At 46.9% G+C, this 23,890-nt stretch overlaps 1 protein-coding gene across 1 annotated transcript in view; it reads left to right on the top strand.

Annotated features, from left to right (window-relative positions):
- LOC139760948 (uncharacterized) overlaps positions 1-23,890 on the top strand; it is a 225,301-nt gene that overhangs the window by 150,498 nt on the left and 50,913 nt on the right. The window contains exon 2 of the mRNA XM_071684734.1: positions 7,735-7,773. Within this exon, the coding sequence (XP_071540835.1) occupies positions 7,735-7,773 (39 nt within the window). The remainder of the gene's footprint in view (positions 1-7,734; positions 7,774-23,890) is intronic.

Raw genomic sequence — 23,890 nt, 5'->3', positions numbered from 1 at the left:
CCTCACTCGACCCCTCCCCCCCACTCCCCCTCACTCGTCCCTCACCAGTCATCAGCACCCACGCCACAACCACCACCTCTGTCATCACAGTCACCACCAACCACCCCCACCAACACTGTCACCACTACCACCACCACCACGACTCTCACGGACACAGTACCTTCACTTCTGGAATCACCTGTGATGTCACCCCCACCAGCACTGTCAGGTGTACACCATCACCACCACAGCCAGTGCTGGCCGACCACTTCGCCTACTCTCATCACCTGATCACCACTTACCTTCACCGCCCACGTACACCACTCGTCACCACCACACACACACCCCCCTCATCCACTAGCCTCAACACCCATGTACACCAGGCATCACCACCACACACCTCGGCCACTACCTTCACCACACATGTACACCACTCATCACCACTACACACCTCAACCAATGCCTTCACCACCCACCTACACCACTCACCACCCCCACACACCTCACCCACTAATACCACTCTCCACCATCGCCTTACCTACCCACCAACACCTCCAGTGTTGAAATGTTTGGTATCAAATACTGAAATTTACGCGTTAATCATTAAGACAGTGCAGGGCTGGAAATTATTGAGACAGTGCTGGGTTTGAATTTCTCATATATTGCAACGAAACGAGGTTGCAGGGTTCTGTTGAAGCGGGAACCCTGTGAGGTGATGGTGTATCCAATATATATATATATATATATATATATATATATATATATATATATGTGTGTGTGTGTGTGTGTGTGTGTGTGTGTGTGTGTGTGTGTGTGTGTGTGTGTGTGCGCCTCAGGACCCTGCAGAACAGTATTTTATGGGGTTCTGCGGCGCCCAGGAAGCTGACCACGTTCACCGGCCAAGGCCCTTGACCAAGAGGTGTGGTGATGTGCGTGTCTTGATGGGTTGAACATATGGAAGCCAAGGTGGATTCAGTATGGAAGTTTCCTCTTGTTCAAGAAAGGTCTTGCAATATGTTGAATCGATGTTTGTTATGTTGAAGACATATGTGGTGTACAGAGTTAGGAAAAAAAAAAGTGTGACGAACGTGTCTGGGGAGTGCAGTTTTAGGTAAGTGTATATGTAGTGGACTGGAGTTCACGATCGGGTTTGTTGTTTGTTGGGTCATTACGGTGTGGATTTCTATGTGTGTTGTTGTTGGAGGAAGGAGAATCTGTGAGTATAGGTTTTAAGTTGCTGTAATGTGCTAAAGTAAGGGTGGGCATCCTATCTCTGATGTGGAAGTATGCGTGTTTTTTGAAATGGCTTTCATGGGAGGGATTCAGTGCTTTCGTATAGATTTGAATGCTGATCACGTTGAAGTAGGGTTGTATTAAAAGTATTTTTGTCCTTCTCGTTGCGCAGGTGTCGGACGAGTGTTATTGTCATGCAACTGGTGATTCTTCTTTTTTTTCTGATTGCTTTGTTTTGTGGATTTTTCCAGTTTTGTTATGTTTGTTTTCGAAATGGTGGGTGACCAGGCATGCCAGGCGTTGTTTGGGCTACGGCCGTTAAATTGTTTGTGGAGGATAATGACCTTTTGTTTTTGTTTTTGGTTTTTTTTCCCAAGCAAATGTTCTGCGGATGTTTTAGTGTGTTTTTGAGGTGGATTTGTTCCGATGTGTGTAATGCGCGGGGTGAATGTTGTGTGTGAGTGTGTCGTATGCGTGTCTCATGCTGGGTGTTTTCTGGAGTGAGGAGAGTCGTGGTTGATCATCCAGGGTAGTGGGAGGGTGCAGGAGTGGTTCACGTCTGTGGAGAGATGAGGAGGGTAAGGTGAGGGGTGGATCTCTCGATTGGGATGCAGACGACCTAGGTTCAACGAAGGCTTTGCCACTGCGTGATGTAGTCTCGCATGCTTATCGGTGCGTGTGTAGCGTGGGAGTGTCGTGGTGGAAGTGTGACGTCGTCTGCACATGGGAGAAGACTGTGGGTACTGGGTGGAGGGGAGACAGAGGGAGGTGGTGTAAAAAAGAGATTAAAGAGGAGTGGAGGAAGAAAAAACTGCTCCCTTAGGGGATTCCTTTTTAGAACTTGAGATATTCGGAGGTGAAGCGTTTGCAGATGACTTGAGCAGATGGCTCGTGTGTGAGTATTATTTGTGTATTACAGGGAGAGTATTTTGCACTCGTGTGTGTGTGTGTGTGTGTGTGTGTGTGTGTGTGTGTGTGAAGTATTTGGTTTAGAAAATAACAGTTCGGAGCAAATAGTATCTCCATATTTTGTTGAAAACATAATACTGCCATTGCGAATTGATGTATTCCATTGCCATGTTGTTGACAGTGGTCCTCTAACTCTTTTATGCAGTGGCAGATGTCGCTAGTGTTCCAGCGTGCGTTGTGCAAGGCTCCAGTATCGTATCGACAATCACGCGGGATTTTTATCTTTTTCTATATCTGTTTTTTTTTTCGTAAAAATTGGCTAGTTATTGTCTCAGTATTAGGAGTTTGCCTTTTCATTTGGTTGCGGGTTCCACCACACACGCTCACTCGTTCAGTAACACCTATTCATAAGGTGTTTCTGGATGGCCAAACATTTGATTTTTTTTTTCAATTTTTTCATTCTTTTCTCCAAATTTTATCTATTGCGGGTGGCGTCAGACAACATATTTAACCCAGGCTGGCCGTGCTGTATTTTGTACGTGGATGCGCATTTTACATGTGGATGCGCATTTTGTACGTGGATGCGCATTTTGCACGTGAATGCGCATTTTCTCCTCTTTTTATATTCAAGAAGCGAAAGAAGCGTTCATTTGCCCATGCCGTCTCCTCTATCACAAAGAAAACACAGACTATCATCATGTTAACTAATTTTACGGATCTGTTGAAATCCATCAGAGGCCTAGAACATGTGCACACAGCAGTTTTAAAGCTTGTCTCCTCAAGGTAAAGCAGTTTTCATACATTGTTTATCTCTACATATGAGATGTAAACATCTCAGAGAATTTCATATATTCATAGCTGCCTGTTGCTGTAGCTTCATGCGTGAGTGCGAGTTAGGTCTGAGGATTTAACGTAAAAAAAAAAAAAAATAGATATCTGTACTTTTACTGCTAAATACTTTTAACTTTCGCCACTTTAAAGAGAAACTATTGTACTTTTGCCCTGGGAGGTGAAACAAGAAAGGTACATAGTAAACTCCAGGTCCATTTAGCATTGGGCATAAACGCGTGATATTTTCCGTGGTAGAGAAACAAGGCGCACGGAGGAGATGACGGCTCTCGTGCAGGATCATTTATTCATGACTGCATTAACACAACCAAGAGCTCTGTCGCGCAGCACACGTTCAGGTGGGGGATAGACGTCTGCACCGCCGACAGCTCGTGCAACGGCGGCTTCACCACACTGGCTGAATGGGAGTGACAGTACCCACGCATTGTGGACGGTACCGTCGTTGTACTTGAGGTGGTTGGATAGATAATGTATGTAAGTCTGGCCCGTGCCGAAGATGTGAAGGTTAGGTTTGGTAGGAATGACCACGCATGCTAGAAGTCTACCTCGCTGGCACGTCTGAGTCTGCCTCGTCTCACTGACGCTTCCCTCAGCATGCTCCGTCTCCCTCAGCGTACTCATTCTCCCTCAGCATACTCAGTCTCTCTTATCATACTCACTCTCTCTTAGCATGCTTACCTTTCCTCACAACGAACTCTACCTCAGCACAGTCATCTCCCTCCAGCACACTCACTCTCTCACTCAGACTCTCCCTGAGCAACCTCACCCTTCCTCAGCCTATACTCACTCTTCCCTCAGCACGCTCACTCTCTTCCCCGAGCGCATGCACCCACACACTCTCCCTCGACACTCTCCCTCTCCCCTAGAACGCTCGTTCTTCTCAGCGCACTGGGCCCTCCGTCCCTCAGCTCACTGGCTCTCACCGAGCACACTCACTTTCTCTTACAAATGAAATTTCCTCAGTGCACCGTGTTGGCTGTGGTTGGTTTTCCTTCCAAAAAGTTTTGTGAATTAAAATAACTGGTTTGTGCTCCCAGCCGTGCAGTTATATATATATATATATATATATATATATATATATATATATATATATATATATATATATATATATATATATATATATATATATATATTGCTGTTCCTTTCATTGCGTGTAAGGTAAGAATTTGCCTGCCCTAATAAGATTTGGCTTATGATTGTATTTCAAGTGTTCATTGAAAATATATTATCGAGTTCAGAAATTTTTTTCTTTTTCTGCAAACGAAGCCGATAACCGGTGCTGATGTTACCACCAATTCAATGGTTTGTGTAGATGGTTGATGATGATGATGATATTGTTTGCACGACTGTGGTAGACAATGTTTTCCTCAGGTCAGGAGAGGACTTGTTTGAACTGAGCCTTTGACCCTCGTGGAGCATCAGCCGGTGAACTGAGGCAACAAGACAATGGTGTTAAGAGACGGTATGCTTCAGCAAATGACTTTTTTTTCGGATTAAATTATTTGATAGATTCTTCTTCTTATAATGGTGATGATGTGAATATTTGTCGGATACAGTGAATACGAGATTAGTTGGTTCAGGAAGAGGTGAAGAAGAAGGAGGAGGAGGAGGGGAAGGTAGGAAAAGGAAGAGGGAGTGAGGGAAGAAGAATATAATGGAGGAGGAGGAGAAGGAGGAGGATGGAACAGTAAGACAGAGAAAACAGGAAGGAGTGGCCGGAAGGAGAGAGAGAGAGAGAGAGAGAGAGAGAGAGAGAGAGAGAGAGAGAGAGTTTTGCGGGAGAGGAAAAGAAAGAGATAATGGAAATGGGGAAGATGGGGAGAGACGGAAAGAGGAGCATCGTCCTCCTGGAGGTGGCTGGACCGTAATGGTCTTGGCAAGAGAAGCCAAATGTATATATATATATATATATATATATATATATATATATATATATATATATATACATTAGAGTAAATCACACACACGAAGCTCTGATATGAGCAAACTCGCTGGAAGAATAAACACACAGAAGCTCCAAGCTTTCGAGTGGTTTTCAAACCATTTTCAAGAATCCTTGAAAATGGCTTGAAATACTGTCGGAAGCTTGGAGCTTCTGTGTGTTTATTCTTCCAGCGAGTGTATATATATATATATATATATATATATATATATATATATATATATATATATATATATATATAATCAGACGTTTGCCTTTCCAGTGACTCAGGATCAACAGTTCTACCTTCTGGTATCCTCATGTGCACTCATTTTCCTCCTCTCTTCGTAAGGTCGTCTCTTCGCCAGTAAAAGAGTCTAGTAAACCATATACCTCGACCGTACACATTCGTGCTACGCACCTCTCCTCTTGTACTAAGACGGACGGTGTATTCCTCTGTCAGTTTCGCCACTACTTTTTGATCCCTTGATCCGTACGCTTCCACTGTGTCATCCTCTTTAGACAGAGTTTGTGAGTCTTTAAGCCGGAGGTCCATCTCCTCCACCCTTCACCAATCTCCCTACCTAGCCGGATTTTTATTATTCTCGTTCCTACGGTACATTACTGCCGTCTTAACCTCCTCGTTTGTAATGACTTTCTCTCTCTGTACTTTATGCCACACACTCCCGACCCCTAATCTCTGGCATGAGCATTATCTTAGTCGTTGATTTACTTAAAGTGCTCTTTTTCTCCAATGGTAAACCTCATCTTTTGTCCACAGTAATCTCCTAAGTAAAGTTATCTAGTACACCCTCACTTTCCATACAGAGTTCCAGTCTCCACCGGTTGAGCTACCTCCAGAATAGCTTGTAGTTCTTACTTAGATTTTTATTCGCCTTTTTTAGTGAAGTTATGCATTTGCTCTCCTTTAACCGAAGTGCCAACATGGTAACTTTTTTTGTTTTCGTTCAAGACTTCAACTTTTGCCTTCCTGGCACAGATGATATCTGGAACATTCAGCTTCCTCTAAAAATCTTCCTCTTCTTTTGTGCCCTTTGCCTCGTATCTTCATTCCATCCTGTTGTTCCTGTTTTTCCCCGGCATCTTGTTGTAGAACCGTAGACTTCTCTTGTGGCATCCATGTCGACACAGTCTTCCGCTGTCTTCACCTCACCTCTGCCTCACTCTGTAGTTTCAGTGATGCCACCCAGCTCTGTACTTAACTTCTCTTGTAGTTAAACAGTAAAACTTCACCCCTCACCATCTCGGATCTAATCCTCTTTGCCTCTTCATTAACACTACTCTTCCTTGACCCTCCTCCATCCCCAAGTGTTTTATCATTCTTTTAACTCATCCCCTCCAACCTTATCCCTTCCCTTCTTGTGTCGGTCTGAGTGCTTGTCTCCTTCTTCAGTCTCCCTCCCACTCGCGTCTCCTCCTCTGCACTCCGCCTCACCACCGCCAGTGCCTCAGCCACGTCGTACCCCCGGACGGCCGGCGGTATTGGAGTTATGGAAAGGTGTCCGAGAAGGGTGGCAGAGCCACTCTCAAGTGGGAGGACGCATATATACTGATGCAAGTTGCAACTAACCACTCCAGAGCGTCGACCTGATTTTTTTTTTTTTTAACAGGTTTTCTAATCGGGTTATTGGCTTAGCGAGAGCCGGTGAGCAGGTGGTCGGGAGGGGAGGCCAGTGGCTTCAGTGTTAACATATCAAACTTTTTATGATGAAAGGTTTTTGGTCAGAGCTGTTGATATTCTCAGGTGCCTCGCTCACCACACTCTCTTGATACCCTCCACACACACACACACACACACACACACACACGAGCGCCTTCGTGGTATAGTCATCACGCACTCACGCATTACACTCACAACACACTCGAGTTATCAAGCTCCCCCCGAGCACACCGTACGCAGCCAGAGTGCGTACGTAAGGCAATGTCATCACTATCCAACCTTACATGTCAAAATATTAGTCACTCTTCTTGGAAATGTTTTAAAAGAAGAAAAAGAAAAAGAAAAGTAATACGGTGTTTTTTTTTTTCGTGAGTTAGGTCCGTTTCTTATTTGTGTCGGGCCTCAAACTGGCCCTGGGAACAACACTTGGACCAAATAAACTAAGACGAGAATCTTTCCGGGAGGAGCACGGGAGAAAAGCAAGACTGTGTATTGGAATGTTTTACTGCTGTCTTCCTCGTCTGTGGTGAGGACGGTCTTGACGCCCGGCATCCTCAGCCGTGTTCTGGCTGTCCCTGAGGAGAGTTGTGTGTGTTGTGGGTCCTCACGCCCTCCTGAGGAGAGTTGTGTGTGTTGTGGGTCCTCACCCCCTCGTGAGGTGTGTGGTGTGTCGACCTGATCCTTCACGTCCCATGGTATGAAAATTCTGAACCTCCACATAGGAAGTTTGGACGTGCTCTGAGACCTCCTCCTCCTCCTCCTCCTCCTCCTCCTCGCTAGTGCTGGTATGTCAGACGTGGTGGGCATTGCTCCTGGCTCGCTGTTGGTCTCGGTGTCTCGTCCTGCACGCCGGGGGTCAATTTTCCTTGGCCTCTGATGCCCAGAAAACGCTTTTTGATACCAGTGGTTCCAGGCATCATCCCTTGCCCTCCCTCACGATAATGGGGAGTTGTAGTGAGCGATGTTCTGTGGGGAGTAATGAAGTGAGGTGTGTTTGGCCGGGGAGGTGTCCGATTAGACTTTGATAAGGTACACAGTCTTACTATTAGAAGGAGAGAGAGAGAGACTATGACTCCACCAGTCATAATCAACTGATGTAGAACATGTTATGAGCAACGTCTGACACGGATGATGAAGTGATCACGAATCTCTTCTCTTTCAGGGGGAGGACGCGACGGGCGATGACACCGCTAAAGACAAGGTAGGTCAGGCTAGCTCCCCCCGTCTTGACCCCGAGGAGGTCAGCGAGGTCAGTGTGATGATGTACTCGGTAATGGATATTCCCAGATTCGCTCCCGGTGGTACTCGTAAAGGCTGGAGGTATTTCAAGCTTGTAAAATTTCAAGAATTAGACTGTGTTATGCAGTCGTGATGTCCCTTGGCTTAGAGTAAAGGCGAGTATTACTCTTTGTGTGTGTGTGTGTGTGTGTGTCTGTGTGTGTGTGTGTGTGTATGTAACGAGGGCTCACCGCACTTGCCGTAGTTCATCCGGCAAATGGAGGAGGGGCGTGAACTGAGTATGCAAGAGACAGTATTTGGACATATATATATGTATCAAAGGGAACTGCAGAGGCAGGGAGCGTTTGAATACATGAGTAGAGAGTTACAGGAACATACATGGACACTGGCAGTGACGTGACGCGGTACAGGGAAATGGCCTCTGCTGCAAGAAGCGCGCTGGGGAGGCTGTAGTCTGCGGCTGTAACGAGAGAGTCAGTGTCCAGGTTCAGATAATGAGTGTTGTACCCCAACACACACACACACACACACACACACACAGAGCCTCGCTGTTGCCCGGACCTGCTACACCTGCTGGTAAGAGAAGGTCTTCACACCTATTCAGATAAAAAAGGATATCCGGATTAGCCCAAGGTGTCGAGGTGTCCAGAAAAGCTATCCGGATTAGCCCAGGGTGTCGAGGTGTCCGGACAGGCTTTGGGGACAACGACGGGGCCCCACACAGATCACCTGGGAGTGTTACCAGTGTATTGTGTGGGGCAGTCTGACCGTAACCAGATCTGCTGCACCCACAGAGACTTACGTGTCAGTATCTGTAAGGGAAATGCTTGTTTGAGAGGAAATAAAATGGATATATATATATATATATATATATATATATATATATATATATATATATATATATATATATATATATATATATATATATAGGGGATACTTTCATGCAGCCATTGGAGTATTCTTAAAAGATATCAAACTTCCGTTTAATCTCCTGTAATTATCAAGATGTATTAGACGCCGTGAGTACCGACCCCGCCAGTCTGGTGACCCGTGCCTTCGACCCGCGCGATGGGTGGGTTATTGAGGGACAATATGGTTGGGCGGATCCCCGCGACGTTATGTCGCTCTTGGGACGCGAGATCGAGGCTTGCCTCGCTGCTCGCTCGTCACGGGAGAGTGGTTCGCAGAGCCTCCTCTGCACGCGTTAGTCACGGGATCCGAGGCTTCGAATCGTATGTATCAGTGTCAAGGTATGTGTCAGTCATGAACCAGTTGTTCGAACCCTCCCAGGGTGTGTGAGTCGGTACCAGGACGGATCCATACCTCCTCACGGTGTATGTCAGTCATACGAGAGCAGGCCGAGGCTCTCTACAGCCTGAGTCGTGAATTCATATGATGAATATTAATGACGTGTGAGTGAGTGAGTGAGATAGCTTTCCCCGAGCTGTCTAGGTATGTGTGAACCCAGACATTTTTGTGAACCCGGAGCCTCGAGATGAGTACCCAATCTGCTCGGATCGTAGTGTGTCACGTGGTTCAGTCTTCGATGTAAGGTTGGGTTTCGAACTCTGGTGCTCAGGTTATGATGATAATCTGCCGCGTCCCCACCATGGTGCCATGATAACACCAACAGATGGTCGCTGGCAGGGAAGCCCAGTGGTGGGTTTGGGTGGGCTGGCAGGGAAGCCCAGTGGTGGGTTTGGGTGGGCTGGCAGGGAAGCCCAGTGGTGGGTTTGGGTGGGCAGGAAGCGAAGCGCTGGGCCAAATGTTTTCTCGGTGAGATTCCTCACGCCAGACAACATACCAGACGACAGATTAGCGTCTCGAGGCCAGCTTGTGCTGCAGCCTGGAATAAGTGCACACACACACACACACACACACACACACACACACTCTCTCTCTCTCTCTCTCTCTCTCTCTCTCTCTCTCTCTCTCTCTCTCTCTCTCTCTCTCTCTCTCTCTCTCTTTCTCTCTCGCCATCCATATCTTTACGATATATCCCGGAAGTCCCTTTGTATCATCCCCAATTCACTGCATCTTTTTTTTTTTCTATCTTCGTCATAAAACATATTGCCTTCACCCCTTAAGTTCTTGCGTCTCTACATATTCCTCTTTCGCTCTAGTTCTCTCCTCCTTTTTTTTTCTCTCTCTCTCTCTCTTCCTTCCTCTTTCTCGGAGGACTTCCAGCGACGCTGCATCCTCACACGATGAAGGAGAGTTTGCCGAGGATGCCCTTATGGCTAGCGGTACAGCAGGCAAGCTTTTATAGTGTAATATCGGGCAGTGGCAAGGGGCACTACTTCCTCCCCAACTGATATTTGACAAGTTTCCTCATATTGCACCTTCCTCCGTCCTTGTGGTCCGGAGGACAAAAAAAAAGAAAAGAAAAAAAAATAGTGTTCCCTGATGTCGCTCAGGTGGAGGTCAGTTGGGGGATAGCCAGGTCAGGTTTGACGTGCCTTATGGACGCTGGAGGAGGAAGTCATCCTTGGTGCAGCCAGGTCAGGTCATGGGGCCTCGCCTCATCTCATGCCTGCCATGGGGGGGTCATGAAGGAGTGTGTTCGAATGACTAACCGTGTTCCTCGTAAATGAGAGATATCTATATTTTTTTTTCTATTTCACCTTCTTAGGCTCGTCGTAATTGCGACACTCGTGGTGCAGCGGGTCGTCCAAAAAGGCGTGAGTCGTACAGCGGGTCGTTCCGCGTGGTACGAGTCGTATGTAAGGGTCGTCTGTATGTTACCAGTTGTACATTGGGGTCCTCAGCGTTGTACGACTCTTACATCGGGTCGTCAATGAAGAGCGAGGGAATCTCTGTCATCACCGACCGTCCATGCGAATCAGTCACTGCGTCACAGTGACCCATGACGTCAGGTGGCCCTGGTAGCCACCATCCATGACGTCAGGTGGCCCTGGTAGCCGCCATCCATGACGTCAGGTGGCCCTGGTAGCCACCATCCATGACGTCAGGTGGCCCTGGTAGCCGCCATCCATGACGTCAGGTGGCCCTGGTAGCCGCCATCCATGACGTCAGGTGGCCCTGCTGGCCACCAGCCATGGCGCCTGACACACTGGGTGAGGCCAGGAATACATCTGATCCCTCCCCGACCACTGCCTGGCCAACAGGAATGTAAAAACAACATTCTTTATTTTCATGGTATAGTTTTTCTCCCTGATAACAAAATAGTGTGTGTGTGTGTGTGTGTGTGTGTGTGTGTGTGTGTGTGTTCGTGCGAGATGTAAAACTTTCCTTTTACGTATAAAATGTTTCACATTCAACAGATTTGCCGTATTACATCAACGGACTGGAAGCCAAGTTCGTTATATCGCTTAACGTTAACGTAAATCTTTTGGCGTTAGCGAAAGAAAACGTAGTGCACGGCTTGCGATTTAAACTGCGCGCGGGAATTTCCGTGATGATTTGGGTAAATTATAATCCTTGTTATCAGACGTCATGAGGAGTAGTTTACGCTTTCGTAACAGTCGTTTGTGGGACATGCGGCAGTAGCTGCGGTAGAATAAACACTGTGTAAAGAACTTCTTTCTTTCTTTCATACTATTCGCCATTTCCCGTCTCAGCGAGGTAGCGTTAAGAACAGAGGACTGGGCCTCTGAGGGAGTATCCTCACCCGGCCCCCTTCTTATTATATCCCCCCTACATACGAATTACTTCCCGTAATATTTTTTTTTTTTGCTTCTCGTTTTTGTTTTCCCCCCCCCCCCCCCGACCTGAGTCTCGTTTTCTGTGGCGGCGATACACTGTTGGAAGATTCGCTCTTCATCTGAATGCCCGGAGTCTGGGGGTCCTTACCTTCTGGAAGGACCATAAGCAAGACTTACGGGAGCCGCCAAGTGGCATATGTCCTATTGGCACCTGGAGCAACGATAACCGGCTGGGTTGGGGGTGGTACGTGTCCTGGTTGATACCAAGGAGGCGAAATGACCAGAGTCTTATGATACTCTTAGACGGCGCAACGCAGCAAGCAAACCAACAGACAGTGAGGCTATGCAGCAAGCAAACTAACAGTGAGGCAGCAAGCAAACCAAAAGACAGTGAGGCTATGCAGCAAGCAAACCAACAGTGAGGCTATGCAGCAAACAAACCTAGAGTGAGGCTATGCAGCAAACAACCCTAGAGTGAGGCTATGCATCTCATACCTTCTAAGGAAACATACCCAGATGGACTGTCACCAAAGGCCACTTGCACCTTCCATTCCCGTATGTGAATATTTCGTAATTTACGAACCATAGAGATAAATAATGTTTGTACCGCAAAACAACAACAACAACAACAACAACAACCACAACAACATACAAGGGAGGGAAGCATTTATATCCGGTTTTATTTCCAGCCCGTTCACCCTCCACCCAACCCAACCCCTTCCCCCCCATACCTGCATATTCATACAACACAAGAGACTGGAAATTTCACACCTGGTTTTTTTTTTGTTTTTTTTGAGGTTAAACTTTATTTATATAGAGTTGTGAGTGATTTCGGGTTTTTGTTTCACTTTGGTTTTTTTTGTAGGATATGCGCCTTTGTTTATATGCGATCGGCGACGTGTTGTCTACGTGTGAACAACATAGGACGTACAGTGTTTACGTGTTTACAGTTTGTCTGGTGGTGTTCCTTTCGTCCCACTACACCGACCTCTGTTACTTTACGAAATTTTTTGCCTCACAAAGCTCTTGAAGTGAATGTTCCAGAACGGTGCTCGAATGACGTAGATGACGGATATAACGAATCGACGTCACCATTTAACGTACAGTCGTTCTCCTTCCACTATAACGTTAACACACGTCTTGGGAAGAAGGATGATGAAAATTGTCTTTTTTTTTCTACATTCAATGTAGAATGTTGGCTGACACTCTCCTTTCGCCATTTTCTGTTGCAGTATAGTGAAGCCAGACTATCATATATACACTGTGTATATGTACCGCGTTGCCACCACAGTCATAGCCGAAGCGTCTGCCGGATGTGAGAGAACAGATGCAAACATGGAATGTACGTATATAGTTACGAGATTTTTGAAGCAAAAGTGAAAACACACACACACACACACACACACACACACACACACACACACACACACAGAGGAAACCAAATCGGAATTCCGTATGGAGAGAGAGAGAGAGAGAGAGAGAGAGAGAGAGGGAGAGAGAGGGAGAGAGAGAGACCAAAATACAGCACATGATGCAAGATGTCCTCGTGGAAACAGCCAGCAAGCGCAATGGAACGAAGAAACAGGGGGGGAGAGGTGAAACGTGACGTCACAAGATACACGAAATCGACAGTTACACCGGGTCGGGGGGAGGGGGGGGGACAACGGTGGCTCCTTACACTTACAAAAAAAAAACAAAAAAAAAATAGAGGTAAAAGGGGGCAGATAGAAATTAGCGGAGGATAATTCACCCTTTAAGCAAACAACAGTGACGGGAGAACTACTTCAAGTGGCGTGCGTACGAGGCAGAGCTTTTAGCGAGGCTATTCAAGGGGGGTGCGGGGAAGGGGGAAGAGAGAGGAAGGAGGAGGTGGAGGAGGAGAGTCGACGACTCCGCCCGGCTTGACCGGATACCTCCGATCTTCCTTACCGCTGCCGTTACCTGGCTCTCTCCCCCTTGTCATAGCTCTTCGCGAAAATGGTGAGTCCGTCGGGCAACTGCAGGGTAAGGAAGGGGTTGGGCTAAAACCGATTCAACGATGAATGTAAGGAATTATTCGCCTTGGTCACTCGCTGGCTCGCCTTCCCCAAAGGGCGCTCCTCGTCCGTCGTCCCCTAACCCAAGCCAACGGAGACACTCTTGACGTGTCGTTGTAAATCGACGGGGTCGAGGATGGTTCCCTCCCACCAGAAAGTAGGGACTCACAGGGGTTAAGAAATGTTAAGAGAATGATTCTTATTCTATCCTTTTTCCCTCCTCCTCCTCCTCCTCCTCACGCCTCTTCGTAATGGGTTTAGACACGGGACGATTATACTCAAGATGTATAGTGAATGGATGCCATAAACCTGAGCTATGTCTGGTGTCTTATACTCGTAGTTGCTAGAGGCAATACACGTGTTACACTGACGAGCGTAACGACAGTAAAAGCCAACCACTGTCACCACGCTGCCGTAATAACTACGGTGACTGGTGTAACAGTCGTAACTATAGCTCAGGAAATAATGTCGCCTCCGTTACAGGATCACGTCAAGGATGCGCCACCTCCAGTAGCAGGGAAAGGATGAAAGATTGGAGTGAGAAGTTCTTCGACGATGCTGTACCTCCTTTCCTCAACAGACGATGGTGCAGTCTGGTCGAAGGCGACCCGAGTCGAAGTGTGTGGCCACTGGCCGCTGGGTGCTGACCCCCACACCATGTCTTCTACAAGCACTCGTCACTGTGCTCGCCCAACAGCATCATCTGCTGTAGACGACCGTTCACGACGTACCAAGTTATAGTCGGCGGATGAACGGCGGATTATTTCGCAAAAATAGTAAGCATCGAAGGTATGCTCTTGAAGCAAGACAGTTTGGTTGTGAGAAACCCCTTCTCCGCCACAGATCGTAATGCTCTCACAAAAACAGCTATCCTATCCCGGTGGCCAGAGGTTTAACACTCTCCTTGGCCTCCGGCATTGTACGTATACTCCTGAATTCTGGGGCTTGAGCGACGCTAAGAATCGCACCCAAAACAGCGTTAGTCAAAGCTTGAGCTCATGTGTCAGTATACGGCTCCCAGCACCACCTACCATACAACACCTGTTATTACTGAAGACCTCAAAACGGTGGCAGCGACCTCCGGCAGCGCGCGCGCGCGCGCGAGGGATTGGACCAGAACTGAACGATGCAATGTTCCCCCCGAAAGTGCGTGCTTTTAGCTTCCTCCGCCGACGAGCGTGAACGTTAATAACCAGTTAAATAGTTTCGGGAAATGGAAGATACGAGGCTGCCTCGTTAGGAGTCGTAAGGTTCTGCTGGCACGGTGATCGCCAGACTTGGCGCTCTCTCTCTCTCTCTCTCTCTCTCTCTCTCTCTCTCTCTCTCTCTCTCTCTCTCTCTCTCTCTCTCTCTCCTCCTCCCTTCCCTCCTCCTCCTCCTCCTCTTCTTCCTCCACCCTTCCCTCCTCCTCCTCCTACCCTCAACATGCACACGACACGGGCCAACAGCAGAACGCGTCTGACATGTGAGGTCCTCCTGCTGAAGGCCCCGGAGACAAAGACCCAGTAGAGCGCCTCACAGGCTCTCGGGAGGAGGGAGGGAGGGAGAAAAGGGTCATACGGTAGAGAAATCTGCAGGGAACGGCGGGGCGGAGGTCTGGCTGCAGGTAGAAGTGCCAGAAGAGACACATCAGAAAATGATCGACGAACTCAACGCAATGTTTTCTCTACACGCTTATAATTCAGGGTGGCTATGGTGGGGGAGGTCGTACGATATGGAAATGGTTAACATTTGGCGTGCATGGCCGTGCGCGAGGCAACGCCCCTTCCCTAGAGATCCCAATAACCCGTGTCAAGTAAATGGGGACAGGGAAAAGGAGAAGGGTGGAGAGAGGAGGAAAAGAAGAGGAATAACGAGGGAAAAGAGATAAGAGAGGAGTACAGAGAGAGAGAGATACACATGGACACATACACATATACATACATACATACATACATACATACATACATACATACATACATACATACATAGACATAGGTACCAGCTGAGTAGGTAGAAGCTCTCTGAAAGGAGAAAAGGTCTGCAGTAAGGGGCTAGATTGAGCCACTACTAACGCCATACCTGGCCCTTGACAACACTTTACGGGGAGGTAATCCCACACACACACACACACACACACACACACACACACACACACACACAGTATATTTCTCCTCCCTGAAGCCATCACATAGAGTCAACACAAGCACCATTTGCCACGTTCACCCACACCACATGAAACACACCCCCTTCTTTTACCCTACACGTATAACCATCTGATGGGAACATCTGGAATCCCCCAGCAACGAAAAATAAACAATGAATAACAAATGTATATATATAAAAGTCACGTTTCAGGAATATGGCACAAGTCTGTACTCCAAACTGTGTGTGTGTGTGTGTATGTGTGTGTGTGTGTGTGTATGTGTGTGTGTGTGTGTGTGTGTGTGTGTGTACTGGATCCTGCTATGTGTTTTTTTTTTTTATCATAACCATGTGTATTGCTCTCTAACACCCCTGCCTGTGTGAATCCAGCACACTCTTATTAGCAGCAAGACAGGGGTAGCGACCCGTCTCCAGCCGTCATACTACACATACTTCAGGCAGATTTACATAGAGAGAGAGAGAGAGAGAGAGAGAGAGAGAGAGAGAGAGAGAGAGAGAGAGAGAGAGAGAGAGAGAGAGCAGTCATCACTCTCTCGTAAAAACCTCCTCATGCGTGTGAAGAAACTGTTTTATTGGGGGTTGGTGAAGGTTTATTAGGTTTGTTACCTGAAATATTTCATGCAATCTATATATATATATATATATATATATATATATATATATATATATATATATATATACATATACACTAACACCAGCTGTAGTTATGACCTCTAAGGTCAACAAGACCATTTTCTAGGTCACCAAGACCCCCTTGACCATCAATTTTAGAATGAAACTTTGCTTGGTAGAGTCCAACTAAACTCGGGCTCCAGGAATATGACTTAAAACCTCAACTCGAAGAGTAGCACCAACCTTTCCAGTGAACCTCATACATTATGAAGGTCACTTTTAAGTCCTCTTATGTATTTTGCTGGTTGGGAGAGAAGCTGTGTTGTCAAGCCCCGCTGTTAACATAGATCCACTTGTGCAACTAGATTTCACTTGTTACGAACTTCAAGACAAATTTATGCATTAACTTTGTGAATAGCAAACACGAGAGGCTTTAGCAAGGAATATGCAGTTCACTTTCCTGTTTATATATATATATATATATATATATATATATATATATATATATATATATATATATATGTATGTATATAACGTTGATGGGATGGCCTTTATTAGGGCATCAGCTACCCGTGTCGTCTCAGCTTACAAAGAAAATAAGAAAAAGGTGACAGCGATCCCCTGCACCAAAGCAGAGGTGCACATATGACATTTGCTTTAAGCAGGTGCTCTGGATCCATCCATAATTAATTCCTGCAGGAGCACGCAACGTACATGCGAGTCCGTCCGTCCCTAGGTACAATACGAAGATTACCAACTCTACGTTCCCCAGGTGGGATACATCAGCAGGCAGGACTGTTCCTTCAGTCATCCTGTGGCCAGACTTTCCCCACCTTCGGTAGTCATGGGTACTTGTGTGGTGCGTTCATCGTGTGGGGGAACCTTCCCCGTCGCCTCTCGTCACCTGGGCGACTCTGTCCTGTTCAATATCACGCTGTTCGGGACAATTATACAGCCGGGACATACAACTCTCAGCTGTGCATTATGTTTGCCCGTGGCCGATCCCACGGAGAAGGCGAGAGGCTCTCCCTCCCTCTCTCTCTCTCCAATACCTTCCAACAGATCCTCCTCCTGCCACGGCCACTAGAGAAGGATATAGCATCGCATCCTGCCGTTGCAGATAGGCCCACAAGGTTGTCCGTGACGGCATCTGGTAACTTATGGATAGTGAGGGACGCCGGGTAGCAATGCCGGTTTCCGGGCTATCCCAGAGACTGTCCGGGTGTCAGTTCCCTCCGTGTCAAGGAAATTACATGTGCAGAAGCAGGGGAGGACGAGGCTGTTCCAGCAGACGACCAACACTCTCAGCAACACAGTTTACCACCGGCTTCCCGTGTAACATAGTGTGAACCCTACCCTAGTGCAGACCTCTTCGTGGGTCTGTGTGGGGGCTCAGGGTTTCAATCCTTGATGCCTCGAGATCTCATTAGATCCTGAGTGTAGAACGACCTATGACTCCTGCAGTTCTTTGTGACGTGTTGTAGTTACATCAGGGTGAAGTCTGGTGAACTTAATCTCGTCAGCCGGTTGTTATGAACCCACCTCTTTAACTAGGAGACATAAGCCTTTTGCTTGGTCGAGTAATTGACCCTCGGTTGGGAGTACGAATTTGAGATTGCGATTCCTGGATTTGAGGATTCTGGACACCGTCGATGAGATTGTGGGGAGAGACGACTCGTATATACCCAACACTGGAACCACTTGGTATTGAAGGCCGTAGGTAAACCACGCATCGTCAGAATCTCTCATGGAGTCGTTGGCATCATCACCTTCCTTGGGTCGTGTTCGATTGCTTTCATTAGATGCAATTACTCACTGCCTGAGCCCCAGCTGGAGCCTTGAAGATGGAGTTCAGGTTGCGTGTGTCCAATACCCGCTTCTCCACAGACCTCAATTGTATCCGCTGCCTTTGGATATCACTCCCCCATTATCCTTGATGAGATTGAAGCATGTTGTCTTGTTCCAAGGTTGGGGCGGAGTCTTATACACCCACCACTGTCCATACGATACGTATCGAGGCATAGTTGATGAAGAGTGTGTATTAGACCCTTGTTGGGTGCTGGTCATGCCTGCTGGCTTAGATGGTTGGGCATGCACGTCGCTCCTCTGTGAAATGACTGTGTAAGGCTCTCAATACGGTGATGATCAATGTAATGGCTGTACAAATAATGATAATGATAGTAGTAGTATAATGATAATAATAATAATAATGATAATAATGATGATAATAATAATGATAATAATAATAATAATAATGATAATAATAATAATAATATAATAATAATAATAATAATGATAATGATAATGATGATAATTATGATGATAATTGAAATAATGATAATAATGATAATAATGATGATAACGGTAATAATGATAATATTCACAGTGATTATCAGAGATGATCCAGGCCAGAGTGGGAATGTGGGAAGACCTGATAATAGATGAAACAGGTCGAACTACGAGAACGGGAAGACGTGAGGCATGAATGACGAAGAGTGTGAGGGAAGGAGCGTGTCAGCCAGGCGAGTGAGGGTGTGGGAGGGAAGATTTGCGCAGACCAGTTAAGGAGGAGGAGCCATACTCTACACACAGTGGTGGAATATGCTGCCTTAAGCCACCACAGTAGACCACGGCAAGGAACACATCCACAGACAGACTGTCGGACACCCTCAGATGCAGAGGGAAGGACAGATTGGCGGAATAAAACACGCAAGCGAGGGGTAGTTACAAGGGCGAAGAGGAAGTGAAGTGCGAGGAGAGGAGAGAGAGAGAGAGAGAGAGAGAGAGAGAGAGAGAGAGAGAGAGAGAGAGAGAGAGAGAGAGAGAGAAGACTGACCTTTTGCAGGTTGAGATGTCGCCCTTATGTTGCCGCCTCCGCTGGCTGCAGTTGATGCCGTGCTGGTCACCACCTGCATCCAAAGCCTCTTATGTTCTCGTCAAGCTTGTGTGAAGACTCCCGGTGTCGTCAGGGTTGTCTCAGTTGGCTGCGGATGGTACTTGGTCAGGTGTTGCCAGGGAGGTGGGAAGCGGGGAGAAAGAGGGAGGAAGAGGATGGGAAGGAAGGGTAGGAGGTTAGAAGGGGGTGGGTGAGGAGGAAGAGGAATGGTGTGGTAAAGGGCTGTTGTCGAGGACTTAGAGGAGGAGGAGGAGAAGGAGGAGGAGGAGGAGAAGGGGTGGGTGAGGAGGAAGAGGAATGGTGTGGTAAAGGGCTGTTGTCGAGGACTTAGATCAGGAGGAGGAGGAGGTGTTAATCAGGAGTGAGGAGGAAGAGGAAGGGAAGGAGGAAGAGGAGGATGGAAGAGAAGCAGGAGGAACAACTGGAGCATAAGAGACCATATCGATTTTTATTGTCTTTTTTTTTCGGGAGGGGAAACAAACGCCAGGATTCTGAGGCAGATCCACCGATTTCTGGTGGACGTAATCGGTAGATACTTCTTTTTTTTTCCTTCTTCTTTCAAGCGCCGACTGTGATATCGGCTCCCTTTTATAACCCGGCTTGTGATATCGCTTTTATATTGGACGAGGCTTATGATACTGCTTAATGGCGAAGGCTTTCCTTTCTCTTTGTAATATTGTTGGCGTGATGTAGGAGCCTTGATGGTGCGTTCCTGTCTCTCATCTGCAGATTGTGTGATGCGTCTCGTCAACCAGGGGTTGGTTAACGCTCACCACAACCTGACTGTTAAGATGTCGCAATGCCTCATGTATAGAGAGAGTCTACTAGAAAAGGTGCAGAAAAAGGTGCAAAAGATCATTCTTGGACCTTCTTGGTTTCAAGAGTCTGGTTCTCCCGATTCGGGAGGAAGGTACTGCACCATCCTTGCCACCGTCATCTGTCTCTGTCTATGGCCCCTCGGCCCCCAGGGTGCAGTTCAGCACAACCTGTCTCATCGAACCCATATGAAATCATACAGACTGCCACAAGAACAGCTCCACATCCCAGCCATATAGTGAACATCATCATCATCATCATTATCATCAACATCATCATCATCATCATCATCATCATTATCAATTGACTGTCACTGTTTTGATTATTTGAAAGTCTGGTAAACCACCCCTTCCCCGTTTTCTTATTGCCTCACGGTTTATATTTTGTATTTTCTCTCTGTGTCTCATCATTCAGCTGCGGTTACATTGATAAATCGTTTATTAATATTATCATTATCATTGTTATTATTATTATTATTATTATTATTATTATTATTATTATTATTATCATTATTATTATTATTATTATTATTATTATTATTATTATTATTATTATTATTATTATTATTATTATTATTATTATTATTATTATTATTATTACACCAAGCACAATACCACTGTTTCAGGGCAGACCAATAGTAAAGGGGATGAGGTTGGATGCACATAAACATTCCATAAAGGAAGGTTAGAGTTGCATTCAAACGTCCAAGACCAACGTTGGAAGGCGAGATGAAGGCAGACGGAAACGTTCAGACCTAAATTTTGCTGGGAGGTTTAAAGGGACAGAGCAGATTAGAACGGCCGGTCGAAGTCGAACGTCGGGAGACCATCGCGGACAGGGAAGTGGTGCGTCCGTCAAAAAGAAGCACAGACCTCTCTCTCTCTCTCTCTCTCTCTCTCTCTCTCTCTCTCTCTCTCTCTCTCTCTCTCTCTCTCTCTCCCCCAAGGAAATGTGAATTAGCAAGGCTGGCAGAGCGAGGTCGCCAGCTTCAAGTGATGAGAGAGGTCGCGGAAGGTTTTTGCGGGAGGTGAGGTGAATAGAAATGTATAGCTTTTTTTTGGGGGGGGATGGGGGAGCAGGGTATCTGTGAAGGAGGGAGAGTCGAGAGAGAGAGAGAGAGAGAGAGAGAGAGAGAGAGAGAGAGAGAGAGAGAGAGAGAGAGAGAGAGAGAGGAAAACCCCGATTTGCCTCCCGTGAACAAGACTGTGTAAGTGCATTACGGAAGTCGTGTATTCACGGCAAGTTTTCGACCATTCGCCCGTAATTGACTTAGTGAGCGCTGGGAACACGACGCTGGTCGTCCGAGCTGGAGGTACGGGACCAGCGCTCACAGCGTTGACAAACAAGTATTGGCAGTAAAAATGTCTGTGTTTGTATGTATGTATGTGTGTGTGTGTGTGTGTGTGTGTGTGTGTGTGTGTGTGTGTTTGTCATCATCGAATGTATATATAAAGTCTTTTAAAGGAATCGGTAGCCAGACTGTATTCAATATGCTTTGATTAAGTCTCTCTCTCTCTCTCTCTTACAGAAAACTCGTGTTCGCACTGTGCATTTTGTCCATTGGGTAAATCCTGTTGACTGATGAATAAAGGCTCTCAAGTCGGTGCATGAGAACCGCCGCCGAATGTTTGAATATCTGTGAATACCGGGTTTTATTGGGTATCGAACAGTATTGGATGCTGGCTCGCAGAGGCAGCTTCCTCCGTGTGATCTCACAAGACGAGGCGACTCGAGGAGGAGGAGGAGGAGGAAGGGAAAGAGGGGATGTGTGGGGGAAGGAGGAGGAAAAGGAGGAGGGAAGAGATTCTGGAAGTGGGAGAGGCAAGAAAAATAGAAGGGGAAGTTTGACATGGAGAACAGGTAAAATAGTGAAGACGAGGATATAGAGGGGTGGGTGGAGAGAGAGAGAGAGAGAGAGAGAGAGAGAGAGAGAGAGAGAGAGAGAGAGAGAGAGAGAGAGAGAGAGAGGATCACTTGTTACCTAGGCAGAGAGGGTTGAGAGAGGGGGAGGGGGAGAGGAAAACGAGGCTTTGGGAAGGCAATTGAGTGGATTGGAGCTGGCGGAAGATAATAGAAATTTCATAATCATTCCCTTGTATGAGAGACACATCGCTCGTATCTTGTCCCCCACACTCATACACGGGTCTGGTACGGTAGGCTGGCACTGAATGCCTCCATTCTTGTCCTTCCTCCAGGGGAGAAAATGAAGGAGGGATGGGTGAAGGTTCGGCAGAAGTGCGTGTGTGTGTGTGTGTGTGTGTGTGTGTGTGTGTGTGTGTGTGTAGGGGATGGTGGATTTGTGGATGCGTCGGGGTCGGAGGTGTAATGGGAAGGAAGTGGCCAATGAGATGACGACTCTTGCTCGCAGCAATGTGAACAAGAGACACGAAGGAAGGAAAGACAAATACGACTCCGTTCGAGGAGTAACCCTAGTCGATATCTACCACCACAGCTCAGGTTTTATGGTCGCACATCGCATCGGGGTTCCTTACGCGACGTCGAGGTTTCGGGGCTCCGGAGGAGGACGGAGAGGGAGGCCTGATCGGCTTTGGGCGTGTGAGTCAGCCGGCGTGGGAGAGGCAGGTATTGCCAGGGAGCTGCCATTGTCACACGACCATTGTTGGGGGGTATGGGCTGGAGACCCGATGGAAGGAAGCGGCCTCACCACCACCAGGAGCCTCGTGTATCACCTCTGATACACCATACCCCACGGGAATCCATATTCTTTGCCTGACGGATGATATTACGGAAGCGTTCGTGTTGTTACGGTGGGCCGATCCGTGGTTCCAAACCCCGGATCACAAGTCAAAAGATATTTGTGCAGCGGGTGAAAGAGCTTTTAACTTCCTCGTCTGCCGTAGGGTGATGTTATTTTCCCGTGGCGATGCTTTGATATCTTTTTTTTTCTTGTTTCACTGATTTTTTTTTTCTTGTAGTTCCTGGATGTCATCTTACTATGCTGTAACGAGGTACTTACCAAGTTATATATGTCTTGTGACACACGCCAGTTTTTTTTCGTAGTCAGCTTCATTACGAGTGTAAGGAAGGTTGAAGCACAGCACTGCTCACTGGCAGGATTATCCTCATTCTTGGGGAAAAGAAGAAGTGTTAAGTAAAAAGGTTTATCTCATGTGTCGTAACCTAAGCTTACTCACGCCCATTTTTGTCAGCACAACCCTCCGACCGAGATCCCAAGGTTAAGAAGTGATCAGTTTCTTCTGTTTGTGACTTTCGCATTTGCACTTACGTGTTATAAAGACCGTGTTGTCTAAACACAGATATCGCCAGGAAAATGTGTTGATGTGGGCTTTTTTAGATTCGCTGTATCCCTTCCTGGAAAGGAACCGCTTTCGTGATACAGCATCGCTTGGAATATTGATATGTGTAGAACTATACAATGCTTCATCTGGTACATGTTCATCTTTCGTAGTGTCTTGTGGAGATAACGTTTATAAAGTGCCAGTCGACCCAACTACATCTCTTGACGGTGGCCAGGGGTTGTACGAGTTGTGAGGATGTATTCGGAAACTTGCACGTAGGGAACCAGCTGAGGGCATGTAAACTCAACTCGTTTAACTCGTTTCACAGCCATGAACAAGCTTGTCTCATGTTTATCATTCAAGGTTTAGTGTAAAGTTACAAAATTCAATTGCTTCCAGCAATTTTTCACGCCTCGTTATTTGTGTTCCTGGGGTAGGGGTAGACTGGTAGCGTTGGTGTTGGTCCTTGTATACGTACTGGTCACTAGTGTTTCAAGAGCGGGTGGTCCTGCTCTTGTCCGCTCGCCCGTGCCTGGTCACTAGTGTTTCTGTAGTGGATAGTGTTGGTCCAGTTCGTTCATTCGTGCTTCGGTCACCGGTGATACTCGGGCATATCATGCAACCCCTCCTCGTCCGTCCGTCTGCACTC

Source organism: Panulirus ornatus, chromosome 38 (genome assembly GCF_036320965.1).
Source record: "Panulirus ornatus isolate Po-2019 chromosome 38, ASM3632096v1, whole genome shotgun sequence".
In the NCBI taxonomy this organism is placed as follows: domain Eukaryota; kingdom Metazoa; phylum Arthropoda; class Malacostraca; order Decapoda; family Palinuridae; genus Panulirus; species Panulirus ornatus.
Note: the sequence above shows the minus strand (reverse complement) of the source record. Positions and strands in the feature narration are given on the sequence as shown.